The following is a 14,209-nucleotide window of genomic DNA, read 5'->3' on the forward strand; positions in this document are numbered from 1 at the left end:
CCGGAAACTATCCGGTGTACTTTGTTCCTCTTGACTTTCTTGGAGTTAAACAGTTCTTCCCAAGTTTTGTAGATGTTTTCCGACGTTTTTCCGCAGTAGCGGTTATTATGAAGCTTGACTTTGTTTAGGTCTATAAATCGTTGAAACGGCGTATGCCGTTTCTCCGTATATGTTAAAATTCAAGGACGACGTTCTTGAGCATCGGAGACGCTGTTACATTAGGTGTTTGTCAAGAAAAGCTAGAGAAATGTTTTCGTCGCCACAGCACAGTGAAGTGCAGACACAATGCAGACAGTTAGCTAGCGGCTTCCCTCGGTGGTAGCACGCCAAGTCACGAATGCTTCGGGTACACTTTACCGTGGAGAGGGTCGCAATATGTATATATTTCTTAAATATCGAAGTATCGTGTTTTTCTCCAGCCTTTTTATATTCACGTTGCGGTCCCGATGTAACAAGGCGCACCGGTGTTTTGGAGGACACAACTGGAAACCAGTCTTGTTATAACGGCACTGCCCTGAGTACATCATGGCACACAACATCTTCTTTCCCTGTGAAACATAGGGTGAGTTGCTCAGTGGTAAAAAGTCAATGGTATTTGTTTAGCTGTCAGCTAGAAATTAAATTTAGCAACCAATAGATTTATTCACATCATCTAAATAAATAAACCGTTCTTTCGTAACAAACCCTTGTTTTTGTTTGTTTGTTGTTGTTGTTTTGTTTTCGTTTTTACAGTTGCAGTCATAAGTTTACATCCACTCATCACGAGCTTGACTTTCATGGTAATTTGGGGGCTTTTAATGATTTCTTTGAACTGGTGGAATGATGGTACCGCTCCATCTTCAATGGCTCTAAAAAACAAGAACTATGTGCACAAGTTTGAATTTATGTTGGATTTTCTCTAATCCTTCTCCTTGGTGATCATGACTGACTACAACTGTTAGTTTCTTTTTAACACCACAAAAAGGATTTGTTTGATACCACTCATGGATTGATCAGTGCTCAGAACAATGGGAAAGTCCAAGGAACTCAGTGAAGATCTGAAAAGGAGAATTCTACCAAATCATTAAATATGTATGCAAATATTCCACCCTTTAAAAAGAGCGGTGAAAATAAATAATTCAAAATTACCATGACAATCACTATCGTGATGAGTGCATGTAAACCTCTGACCATAACTGCTGGCCATAACATAATTACATATTTAATATAATACATGTGTACCTCTTAATGCTCTTATCCCATCAGATCCTTGCCAGTATGGATTCAATACAATATGACCCAGGCGGACAATCAGCAGACCCATTACTTAGAAAGGATGGTTTGTGCTTTTTCTAAGCCAATAACACAGAAAATAACTTTTAAAATAATGAAATAATATGCTGATTCAACTGTACATTACTCCATGATGTGAAAAATAATGTTTGGTTGTGTTTTTTTTGCCCACTTGTGTTGTTCATTTGAGTGTAAATTTCCATAATGAACGCTGTAATAGTTTTGCTTGGGGAATGTGTGATATACAGGCTCTCTTTCAGCTTTTGTAGCTGCTTTTTTCAAGCTGTTCAAGCACCATGTATACACATTTACCTGACAGGTACAGTGGAAATTGGTGAGGCTAAAGCATTTTTCGGGAGGGGCCCTCTCGCTTCTTCAGCTCCTGCTGGTCCGTGGGGACACTCTTTTTACTCTTCATTTCCCTATGTATCAAATGGCTTGCACCTCAGGAACAGCAGAAGCACCCTCACCAGATATAACCTGGGCCACTCGCTGCCTCAGGTATGTTTCTACATGATTATTACTAAACTATTCCAGAAAAAAAAATCAAAGGAAAAGATTATTGTGTTGGAAGAAACTAAATATATATTGTTTTGTTTTGTTTTTTATAATCCTGCAGGTTCAGAGTGTGGTGCCTCCAGCTGCATTTGGAGTAAAATTTCACAAGTGTGCACAGGTACATCAACAATATTGAAAGAATTTAAAACCCTTTGATAAATGCACATTTAATGAACCAATTAACCTGATATAAATTTATTTTTCAATAATGTAACCAAGGTGAAGCTTGACACTGATCCCCCTCAGTTGACGTTCTTTCTGCTGGTTCGCAACGTGGGCCCCGTGGGTGGCACCAACCTATCTCAGGTGGCTATCCGGGACTCGATTTCAGGATTAGTACCTCTAAAATCTGAAGGCAGGGTTGTGGAAAGAGGCTACCAGACATTTGCCATTGAGTCGTTGTTGGGTATGTTTGGGAATGAGGATGTTTAAGAAGATTATTTTTAGCCAGACTATGTCTGCATGCTGCTTCGGCAGTTGATATGTTTATTTTGCTCACTTAGCTGGATCTCAACTGGTTCTCAATTATACTGCTCACGTAAGGAGTCAAAAGAGTGAAGTCCTTGACCTTCCAGCTTTTCTCACCTTCTCTAATGCCTCACAGGTACTTTTTTCAATCTTCCTAATTAGCAACACTGTCAAACCAAAGCTTTCTAGATCCTAATTTGCAGGATAATAAGGTCATTTCCAGCCCTGTTAGCCTGGTTGTTTATTTCTTTCTTGGTTCCACAGAATGATGTCAGCATGTTTGGCCCATTAAGGGCTAATCTAACGCTGAGGATGAATTCCACAGACAGGGTAAGTTTGGGGCAGCGCCTTAATTTGTAACAAAATCTACATGACAGCACAAGTTGTTTATTGTTGTCATTTCTTCAGTGTTATATTTATCATGTTCATAAAAGGGACTTAATTGTAAGTGTGACATATATGTCTCTCTTTTAGATCTATCCTAACCACGGTGTTCATTTTGCTGGATTTGTTGCTGGGTTCTTTGTCACCATGGTGCTGCTGCTGCTGGGGTTTCTGGCCATAAATGTGATAGGACTCAGAACTAGACTGAATCTTCTTCAAAAAAGGGTATCACAAGTTCATCTCTTAAAACTAATGATAAAGTGTAATATTGACCATGAACAATTTAAATGCAGTTGCTATAACAATGCTTAATGCTTATTGCAATAAATTTCATTTGCATAGTAATGTCTGTATATGTTCTTTTGTTTTGTTCTTCATCTTCATTCTGCCGTATGGTGTTTCTTTTGCTTCAGAGAAACAGAAGTGATTCAGACCCTGAGTTTGCAGACTCCAACTTGAGTGAGACAGTCAAGGATGAGGCAACATTTGAAGACAAGATTGTGGACACCATGGTTCTGGAGGATCCACAGAACATGTACAGGGCTTTGGAAAAGTGAGTAGATCAGCCCAGCATGACTTAAATTCCTCTAATGGAACAATACCAAAAAACAATTAGTACAAAAATGAATCATTAATTGTGTTACTGTAAAGTTGTTCCTTTTTCTACATTATGTCAAAATCAATACCTGCAACATACCACCTTATTCTGTTTATTGTGTGTTTTATCTCTTTAGTCTTGAAATGTCTTCACTGCTACATGCCACCAATAACCTGGAAGCCATCCGGATTCAGATTTACAAGGACGTGATGTCCTCCTTGCTTGCCAGACTTCAATTTCAGGGCCAGGCCAGTGCTCAAGCCCAGGAGAGGCTGCTTAGTGTGCTTCACGGGCAGCTGCTAGGCATGGAGGGACGGCTCAAGGAGGAGCGAGGGGCTCGCATGGTTGCCTTGGCTGGTCAGTGTAACCTGGAGACTCGGGAAGAAATGGAAGCAGAGCACTGCAGAGAGGCTGCTGAGAAGGCCCAGGCTGAGCTTCTGTGTCAACATGCAGATCAACAGGTAGTAACAATCTGTTTTTGCATTGTTAACTCTGCCAAGGATGTTAGCATTTTGGGATTACACAAAAACTACTAGGTCAGTGTTTATGAAATTGGACAAAGGAAGAAATCTGTTCTGAATCAAGGTGTGTATACTAGTTTTGTTTTTAACAGTTCAGTCACACTGGAAGCCTGTATAGCTCTGTAGTGTAGTAGGGTGTAGGGCATCTGCCATAAAACTGCCAACTTAAACATGTAGAGCTACCTGCTGTGATGGGGGACCCCAGCCATCAAGGGCTGACTGAAATGTAATCGTTAAACCACTATGGCAGAGGCACCGCAAGTACAACAGCTATTTTGGAATATGAAGGTTTCTATGAATAAAATAAATATAAACATGTGTTAGAAGAAAGATTTCACTTTTACAACTTTAAGATTAATTTTGAAATCTTGAAATCTCAGGAACTTCTTCAGTGTAGTGTCATCCTGGAGAAGCTGCACAAGTTGAGCCAGAGTCAGCTTCAACGCATCTTATTGGTTCGTCATGAAGAGGCCTCAGCGAAGCTCCAGAGGCAGATCATTGAGTGGCGACGGGTGGAGCTGCACAAGATTTTCTCAGAGGAACTGGAGGAGGCCACCAGGATGGGAGAGTTGGAGAAGAGCACAGCCAAGAATCTTCAGCACAAATACTTTACTTGTCAGGTGAACAGTCAGAGCCTGTTGAGTTGGGTTATCATTTAATTGTCATGCCTGTTTAAATAAAAATGTTGTGATATCCATACATCTACACTTGTGGTGAAACATTAACATGAAACACAAAGAGTTGTTGTTTTGTTTTTGTTTGTTTTTATCCAGGATCAGCTAGAGGAGGTGCTGGATGTAGTCCTTGCCAATCTGCGCTATGTGCTAGCTGAACGCAGCGCACAGAGGAAGTTTCTGGTGCACAGCCTCCACAGCCTTAACAGCCTGATTTCTGACACTTTCTCCAGCACCTCCAGCAACTTGGACAGCTGGTTCACTTACATCAGGGGGTTGGTGCCAATTTAAAAAAACAAAACAAATGTTCCTGCGTCTTAATAAAAAAAATAACTGAAACATGTCTGGTAATCATGTGATATATACAAAACAAAATATGCAGTATCTAAAAGTTCAGGGACATAAATGCTCTAGTGTTTTTAAAAATCTTGTTGATATCTACAAATACAAGTACACTATGCTAGAGTTGTTTCACTGTGGTACTCTGCTCCCTTCTCCACCAGAGGGAGCAAACTGCCTGCAGTGCAGGTCGACCACCTGCAGGAGAAGGCTCAGAAAGAGCTGGTGATGCTGAGACAGAGACTGGATGAGGCACTGAAGCAGGAGAGGAGAGCCATGCATTGCGGACTGATTAAGAAGAGGAGGGAGCTCATATCTGACATGGTGAGCAGAAGTGGATATACACAGGTCTCTGCATTTATTCATTGTAACTGATGTCAAAAATATCTGTTTTGCAAGGTATTTCCGTTTGAAAAATGAAATCCTTTTGTTTGCCTTGTCCAGGTGACGGTCCACAAACAAAGACAGAAGGACCTGTCGAACATGTGCAAGGGTCTGGAGGGAGGGATAGAGGTAGGACAGCATCTGCACTGTTGGCAGAATTTACTGACAGCTCACAGCTTGGAGCTAGCAGAGCTTATCAACAACCTGGATGAGGAAGCTGCTGCAGACATCCGCAAGGTGCCACACTCAGACTTCACATCACTTTGCGTGTCAATTTTCTCATGTGAGACATGAAGTTGTACAAATATGAAGTGAGGTTGATCTCATACCTGTTCTTTAGGTCACCATGCGTGTGATCCAGGGTGCCATAGCAGACATCAAAGCCATCCAGCCTTCTGCAGCTCAGGCTGTATCAGCCCTCTTGCCTCCAGGAGAGCAAGACTTTCCACTGCAGATGGAACCAGGACAGGGAGCGAGTGCTCTCCTGGTGGGTCAGGAAAGACTGCACCAGGAAGGCAAGGCGGCCTTGCGTATCCTCAGCTCCACCAGGGAGGCTCTGAAGGAAGACATGGAGAAAGAGCTACAGGAGCAGAAGGCACTTAGGACACGCTGCAAAGATTTCTTCAGGTCAGTGAGGCAATTTTACTGATTTCAGAAACTAAAGATTGTGTATGCGGTCCCAGTAGAAGATGGAAAATCAAAGAAAGAAACAACAAACTGGTTCCACAAGTTTGGGATGATAGCAGGTGGGAATTCTTAAAGCAGCTGTAATGGTAGCAGATGCCACACACTGTTTACTTCCAATGAACTTTTTATCTTTTATAAATAATATATACATCGGATAATGGTACCCAGTAAGTTTAGAAGAGTCAAGCTGGTTCACCTGTCACTTTTCTCTTTTCCTTTCTATCATAGGTGTTTGTGTTTGTCCCAGCTAACTCTGTCTGAAGATGACAGGCTAAAGATGAAACTGGAGTTTCAGAAATGTCTCTCTGTGATAGATCGCTGTCTGGTGATGCCACACGCTGTCGCCAGAACTAAACTTCTGTGTGCTCTGGCAGCTTGGAGGAAGGAGAGCGAGAAACAGATGGTGCGTATATAATCACATGTTACTCAGTTCATTTGAAATGCTCTTAAAATGTTGCTGTATAGAATTGCATATTGTACTGATTGTCATTCATTTCATAGTTTGAAAAAAAGTTTGTGCTACCCTGAATTGGAAAGTGGATGGATTGGGTGGGGGGCTTTTTCCTGCCTTATTCACTAAACTTAAAATTAAATCAACAATGCCGTCATAGATTTTTCCCCCACTTCTTTTAAAAGGCATTAGCTAAAGTAGTATGGCTAAACAATTTAGCTTCTTTGCACTGTAGTTTTTCAACTGCAGGCAATGCTCTGAATTAAATTTCCCTGGGAAACGCTGATCAAAGCATGCATCGTTTTATGGAGGCATTTAATGTGGTGGTAAAGCAAGCACTCGTCTCGTTTTCATCACCAGGCCTTTATGCATTCTGGTATTGATAAGTTCTTTTGAGTCAGTTCATGGCATTTTTCCCATGTTTATTCAGTATGCATTAATATCTTCTTGTTTTTGAATCTCTTTATAATATTCTTAAGGTAACTCAAAGTAAGAAACTGACCCCCATTAAGCTACAACTAGAGATAATGATGCTTTTAATGTTTTCTCATATGAATAAGAGAAAACGGCCAGTGGAAAACCACACTGCTGTAATCCTCAATTGTGTGGCTGCTGGATGAGTGTGCATTGTTATTGAGAAAATACAAAGGGGATCCACAGAGTGGCTTCATTTCTGATCACGTCATGACATTGAGCTTGGAGTTCTTTCCCAACCACCTTCCGGATACTGTGGCTTTTTGCAGATGAATACACAATCCAAGGGGAAAACCAGTGAGGCCAGACAGAAAGCAGACACATCCGACCTGCAACTTTTCCAGAAAAAGCTTAAGGATAGGATTCAACTATATGAGAGGGAGAAGGAGATGGAGAGCAGTATAATGAGCAAGGTATAGCTGTTTCCTAAAACCTTGATGATAAGTTTATTTATTATCATCCTGTATTTTTACAGCATGTTAAAGTGATCCAGGAAATTCACAGAGCCAAGAAAACCATAAGTCTTGAAGACAGTTTGAGTTTAACATCAAAATTGTGCATCAGTAGGTTTTGAGTTTATACCAGATGACTGAAAATCATCCGTTCTCAATATGGCAGGTGTTGGAGGAGATGAAGCATGAGAGAGAAGATGATCTGCACTCTCAGGCAGACAGCCTGGCTGTGCAAATGGCTATCGTCCATTACCAGAAGGCTGAGAGGCGAACCAAAGTTTTGGAGACCTGCAGAGCAATGCTGACTCTCCATAGCCTGCTTGTTCAACAGCTCAAAGAAAGGAAGCATTTGGAGAGACAAGACATGGCTCAGAGTATACAAAGCCACTGCTTGGTAGGTAGTATCTGACTTGTGTGCGGTAGCTGCTTCTCTCCTGAAGCCTATAAATTTTCATTCTGTGAAATTTTTCATTTTTATCTTTAATTATTGGGTTTCTTCTGAGACATGGCTATTTGAAGGTCACTTTGACTTTTGCCACAGGGCCTAGAGGAAGCAGAGCAACAGTTTCAGGAGGAAAGAACAAAGTTGGACAGCCTGCAAATGTCTCAGCCCACTATAAAGTCAAGTAAAACACATCAGGAGGACTCTGGTGTGGGAGATGAGAACTGTGAGCAAGAAACCGTGTTTCAGTTGCAGACAGATTGCAGGATGGGGGCCATCCTTCAGCATGCACTTTATAAGCGTGAGCAGGTTACTTCACTGATGGCTGAGAGGTAAGCTGTTATTTAGCATTATTTAGAGAGCAATGAGGATTTTGGGGGTGTTGATGTAAGCCATTCCATTTCACAATGTGGAAACTCTGATGTTTTCAGGTTTCACTTAATGACTGCCAAGAGTCAAAGCATGGAAGATTTAAAAGAACAAATGGAGCTCAAGAGACTGTATGCAAACTGTGACCAGGTCTCAGTTTTTTTCCCCATGATAAGTGTTTGGATAATATGTGTAATAAAAGCAATCAAAACTTTGTACCAGTTAGTTCAGACAAAATGTGGGCTAACGAATATTCTGCACTGCTCTTCGTTACAGGATCTGGACTTTGCATCTCAGCTGGTCAAGCGGTGTCATGTGTCTACCGAGGTTCTCCTGGAGGCCCTACGTCTCCTTCTCCCAACCCTGCCTGAAAGTGAACTCCTTTCAATCAGTGATGCCCTGTGCCCCAAGCAGCACCCTCCCTCAGGGTCTGCAGAACAGGAACACCCAGGGTAAGAACCAGGTTCTGAGTTTCTATCCTTTTATAAGAATCTGGAGGTTCATACGTCATCTGTCAACAGTGTTCAGTGCTTTGACTTATGAGAGTGAATCTTATTATATTGTAACAGTAAATAGAGTTCTGTCAAAGAGATAATCAACTTTTTTTTCCCTGAAGGAACATCTGAACAGAATAACATAACCACTACAGTTTGCTAGGGAAAAGGGAAGTAATGTAAATGAGCAGGTAGAAATGGTTGATAACAAAATTGCAATCTTTAATGAGTGAAATTAATACATATGCTAAGAACATAGCCAAACGCAGCAGAAAACACAATGAAAGAACTTTTGTGTTTTCATTGATTTTGGAAATGGTGTCTTTCCACCAGCCTTATAGATTTATTCATTACTTTATACAATTTTTCATGAAGTCATCCTTCACTGACTTGTTGCAGTTCTGTGCCTGGGCATGGTTAGTGATCACACTATGGGTATACTGCATCAGGCCATGCTACACTTAACCGTTATCAGGCACTGTACACAGCAATCACTGCACACAGCTGGACTTTGGAGGTCAAACGTGCTCAGGCTTTGTAGGATACCTATAATGAGTACATCCTAAGAGCCCGGGGGTTCTCTTAAGCAGGTGAGTAAATTACAGATTCGGTCTGATTCACACATGAGGCTGGGACACTGGTTCAGTCCAGCACAAGGGCCAATGGAGTAGATGACTCACAAGAAAGCAACAGAATATCAAGTGCAGCCACTAATCTTGATTGAGCAATAAAACGCATACATTTTTTATCAGGGCAATAACATTAGACGGTGAAGTTCTTTGAGGAAATTTAAATTGGACATATTGGAGCATAATGCTATTAGTTTGACTCTTGGCTTAATCTATTATAGCTGTGCAGTATTTAATGTGTGTCATGCTCTTTTACTGAAACTCTAAAGATTGTTTGTTCCTTGTTTAGCTGAGTGATTTAATGAAGTTAAATGAAGTTAGATGAGATTACTTCTCATCATTTAAAATGCTCAGTTTTAAGTTGGGTCTCCAGCATACATAACCTACATGCAACAACAAGTTGGTCTAGTCTTGCTAAGGAAATGATAATGTTTTGTTTTTCTTTTTTTCTTTCTGCTAGTACATAGCCAGTCTCAACAGTTCAAGTTCTGTTTTTTAAGAAAATATATTTGAAGTCTCTTATTTGAGAAGAAACAAAACTGTGTTTTCCCAGCAGCCAGTTGAAACACAACCATCTCTGTGTATTGTCTTAAATGTAAATAACAAAAGCTGTTTTCCCTGAGCCAAGATGGAGAGATAAATGATTTTACTCATCATTTAATTTCCCCTCTTGTCCTGGTGCACTGGAACAGTTTTGTCTGCACCCCGCTGAGTCTGGATTATTTTACTGATGAATGATGCCTCCTGCTTTGGATCTGAGCTTCTGGCCAAAGGACAAGGGAGTGAAAAGTTTGGAACAATATGCAAGACATCTGTTTTTCTTTTCATTAGTTCTTTTGTGTCTGCTTTTTGTTTGGAGAATGGAGTTCACCAATTCTTAACAGCTGTTTTAGTTTTATTGAAAAGAGGATTCATGTATATAGTATTGTTTAATTTGCTGCTGTTCTGCTGTTCTGAGGACAAATGTCTCCCTTGATTTGTCTGTGTCCTTTGCTAATTTGGACACTAATATAAAACAATCAGGTTGCTCCAAAGTGGTCAGGCTTTAAATTTCCCTCTATCCAATACCACAGTTTGCTTTAATACACTGCAAAAAAGCAACTGTTGACAAAACTCAAAATACTGAGGCAGCTTGGTTGAATAGCTGTTTTGAGTTTTCTTGGCTTTTCACTGTTCATGTTGATTTTAGACTTTCATGTTGAAACAGCAGTTTTGGCAACTTGAAAATCAACTTATTCATCATAATATACCTACAGTGTAGGAGAATTATTTGAACCCCACATGGATTTTACATAGCATGTTGTATTAAATCCATAGGTAGGTGTTCAGAGGTTCTGTCCATGCCATCTGCTCGCTGCATAGCTAATGTAACACATATAGTCCCCCCATTACAAAACCCTGTTGATGACTCATTTGCATTTTGAAGTACAGAGAAACCAGAAGACTTGCACTGTTTACTGTCGAAATAAAGACTGCCTACTTAAGACCGACTCAGTGTTTTGAAGGCAATCTTAAAAATATAGTAATTCTCCTAAAGGTTTTTTCAGTTAGACTTATCTGGATTTATTAATTAAACTGCCTAGCTTAACATGTTGTACCCTACTTCGAAGGAGATAAGATATTTAATCATTTTTCTCTAAATGTGAGATCACAAAACTAATGAATTATTACAGTGTGTGAATAGTTATGAATTGTTTTATTAAACCAGTTGTCTGCAGACTTTGTAAAGCAGCTGACAGTTTTGTATTCTGTTGGTGACTTTTTGTTTAGGTGTGCTGAGGAGCTGAACAGAGTTCTTCCTGTCAAACTGAGAGAAGATGTGGTGCATAAAAATATGCTGAATATTCCAAGTTGTGCTGTGGATAAAGAGGGGTGAGTTAAACACATTTCTTTGTTCTTCTACCAACCACCATATAAAGACTTCATGTTACACCACAGCCAAGGCTAATTTGTAGTTTAGTGGTCATCAGATATTACTGTCAGATCCTTAAATTGAAGTGAAATGTGCCTGTCGGATTGCATGGTTTGGCTGCGGTGACCACACGCATGAGGTAAGCGCGTTAACACTCTAGTCCTGCTAACAAAAGCTCCTTTGTCCTCCAAATCTCACAGACTCCAGGAAAAGAGGCAAAGTCTGATGGAAAAACTGCTCCCCAGGTCCGGTCTTGTGCTTCAAGGGGATACTGCACCGCTGCTGACTAAGGAGAAGGGAAAGAACATCTGTAGCAAAGCACAGCAGCCGGTTTATAAATCTGGGCTGCCTGTTAAAGAGCAGCAGAGCGACAGTGGAAGAGAAGAAGTTGTGGACACGGTAAAGGAAGCAGAGGAACACACGACTTCAGCCTCTGCTTGCTGTGCGCCGGGGAGCCCAGCAACTGGGGAAAAGCTGTTTGTTTTCCGGGATCCACCTGAATCATGTAACAGTGTAGATGTCCCAAATAGAAAAAGGAAGAGGAATTTCCTCAATCTGAAGAAAGGTTCAGTGGCCCCAACAAACCTACCTTGAAATTTGTCTTGTCTTTTGTATTATTGTTTTTAATAAGGATGGTATTTTATATATGATCATGCTCCAAAAAAAAATCTGGTACTTCACAAAGTGTTTATATGATCTGACTTTATTTTTTAATAAAATCAGCTGGCTTAAGTTGTTTCCAGTCATTTCTCCCTGTCTTCTCAATAATTCAGATTTCTAATAAGCTGGTCAGAAATGACTGGTTGAGTAATAAATTGTTATGTTGCGGCCTTGTCCTAAACATCTTCCCAAAAGGCAAAACTTCACTAATCAATAATAGGAGAAAGGAACATGCCAAAGTGAAACCTTGTAGCTGTGTGTTAATGAGAAAGCTGCTACTTTCAAACATCTGTGTTAAAAACCCTACATTGGACAAACGGATACAAAGTTTCCAAACACGCTCACACCTGTGATTTCTACTAATGAACTTCGTGACTGCAGGTCAGATGATTTGACGTACAAAGTGGCTGACTTTCGTTTTAGCTCTCATTAATATCTTGCTTTTACGTAATGACGGGCAGTAGGACAGAAAACACCGCAAAATCCGTCCGTCCATTGTCAGCAGGGAGAAATCAGTCCCCGCTGCTATTTAGACATGGCTGATTTGCTCTCCACAACGCAGAAGATCCCAAATGTCTTTTTGGGGGGGTTTGTGTGAGCTGTGCTGATCCTCCACGTCATCCTACGTGTTTTTTTTTTTTCCTTCTACTCCATCCTTAAAACAGCAGCCGGCCCTCCTCTGTACTACTTGACAGGCTCTACCAGTCCAGTCCTGAGTATCGCCGTCTGCAGAGCGTTATCCGACATGAAGCTGGGACTCGCAGCTCTCCTGTGCCTCTCCAGCCTCGTGTGGCTGTCGGAGTGCACACCTCCGACCTGCTACTCCAGAGCTCTCGACCTGAGCAAAGAAATCATGACGCTGCTGGATAAAATACACACCTCTCATCGCACGGTAAGAGAGTCTACGTTTGTGGCGTTTCTGGCATCTTGATGCCACCAGTTATTTAACTCAACGCTCATGTTTGCTGGGTTGCAGAAAACATGTGCCGAGATTCTGCCTACCATCTTCCTGGACGTGCATGTAAGTTGTTAATTTTTTAAATGTTCATTTTCTTTTACTGTATAATTTCCCAGTAAATGAAGCGCTAATTTAATACAAAATCAACTGACTAATTTAGCTGTCGCCCACTCTGTTAAACTGGCACATGACAAATATTTCCTGTGGCAAATTTGTACAGTTTGGATATGTGCATTGAGAATGCCCGAGGCACAAAATCTTAAGCTTTGATTTGCACCTGATGTGCAGATGTTTGCAGTTTGACAGCTGTGCTGTGCGAAAGAAAGAAAGAAAAGAATAATAATAATTTAAAAAAAAAAACTGGTAGTATTTCTCTTGGAGATTGAATGTAAATACTTGTTTCATGACTCCAGAACTCCTGCATCACTACCAAGCTCCGTGACTTTCTTTACGTGGTGTTGAACCATCCCAACCAGTACTGCAGAGAGAAACCCAGAATGGTTCTGCTGAAGCGCAAAATCCAGAACCTTTACAGCATCATCACCAGAATCTGTTATCGGGTAAGCACTCCGCAGTGTGTGTGGGTTTCTTTTTGAGCTTTTATGTTTTCAAGTAGAGCAGCTACACCACATGTTTCTTGTTTCTTGTTTCTTGGCAGGACTTGGTGTTTTTCACAGACGACTGCCAGGCTATTGATACTGGAAACACCAGTCCTTACTATGCAGAGGACAGGCTTCAGCTGCTCCAAGAGGACAGATGATCAACAAAAACACAGATATCCGGGCATACGCTGGGCTGTTACATTCATATAAATACCACAGTAACAACAGGTAGAATGGTAGAACATGCACCATAAACACCACATACTAAAGTGTATCAGATGCAGCATAAACACATCATACGGCTTTGGTAGAGCACGCAGTGCTGTTTCACACTGTACCCAGTTGGGTACACACTCATGTTATTGGACATGCATGGCTACATTCCAGCAAGGAGTGCAGAACTTTCCACAGGAAATTTGCTGAATGCCAACCATGCCGATGAAAACCTTAAAATAACAAACCAAGGGAGCCAGCCTTAACCGCTGCTTACTTACCAGGGCTGATCAAAGCTCCGCGTGTCATTAAGAGAAATATATCGTTGTTGTCGCAACCTGTAGCCTGACAAACATGTATTTGAGGGAGCACTGTAACGCATTTTGTAAACATCTGAAGACCTGAACATGGTGGGGAAAGTGTTATGCAAGAAATAAATATCTAAGCCATGCTTGTACAGTATGTTCCTTCTGATAGGGTTTGAAAGAGTTGTGTCAGTTCTGCTGCTTGTACTCATGCTGAATGAATATCATGGATCAACGGCCTTAAGCAGACTGAATGTAAAATAATAGATGTATCACTGTCAGAGAGAGAAACTCACTGCCTTTTATGAGTACTTACCCATAATTACCCACATATGCAATAAACCATCTCTTTATCTGTCAGAG

The 14,209-nt window shown here is 40.9% G+C and overlaps 2 protein-coding genes across 4 annotated transcripts; both read left to right on the forward strand.

The window, feature by feature from the left end:
- Positions 1-22: 22 nt before the first annotated feature.
- On the forward strand, positions 23-12,123 carry LOC146518862 (limbin-like). Of its 3 annotated transcripts, XM_085160022.1 has the most exons (23): positions 25-562; positions 1,246-1,318; positions 1,592-1,773; positions 1,892-1,948; positions 2,050-2,236; positions 2,334-2,434; positions 2,563-2,628; positions 2,773-2,907; positions 3,096-3,235; positions 3,417-3,741; positions 4,182-4,421; positions 4,575-4,750; positions 4,979-5,138; positions 5,259-5,435; positions 5,539-5,825; positions 6,114-6,288; positions 7,080-7,223; positions 7,429-7,656; positions 7,804-8,036; positions 8,136-8,223; positions 8,350-8,525; positions 10,967-11,068; positions 11,309-12,123. In XM_085160022.1, the coding sequence occupies exons 1-23, from the start codon at positions 338-340 to the stop codon at positions 11,700-11,702; spliced, it is 4,071 nt and encodes a 1,356-aa protein (XP_085016148.1). In that variant the 5' UTR covers positions 25-337; the 3' UTR covers positions 11,703-12,123. The 3 variants fall into 3 exon arrangements, with proteins under 3 accessions (XP_085016149.1, XP_085016148.1, XP_085016150.1); XM_085160023.1 differs by lacking the exon at positions 2,773-2,907 and having other exon boundaries at positions 23-562; XM_085160024.1 differs by lacking the exons at positions 25-562; positions 1,246-1,318 and adding an exon at positions 1,340-1,591 and having other exon boundaries at positions 1,722-1,773.
- Positions 12,124-12,352: 229 nt separating this feature from the next.
- Positions 12,353-14,209, forward strand: LOC146518863 (cytokine-like protein 1). The gene is made up of 4 exons (XM_085160026.1): positions 12,353-12,660; positions 12,745-12,789; positions 13,140-13,286; positions 13,385-14,209. The coding sequence occupies exons 1-4, from the start codon at positions 12,514-12,516 to the stop codon at positions 13,484-13,486; spliced, it is 441 nt and encodes a 146-aa protein (XP_085016152.1). The 5' UTR covers positions 12,353-12,513; the 3' UTR covers positions 13,487-14,209.

The sequence above is a fragment of the Neolamprologus multifasciatus genome, chromosome 5 (genome assembly GCF_963576455.1).
Source record: "Neolamprologus multifasciatus chromosome 5, fNeoMul1.2, whole genome shotgun sequence".
In the NCBI taxonomy this organism is placed as follows: Eukaryota; Metazoa; Chordata; class Actinopteri; order Cichliformes; family Cichlidae; genus Neolamprologus; species Neolamprologus multifasciatus.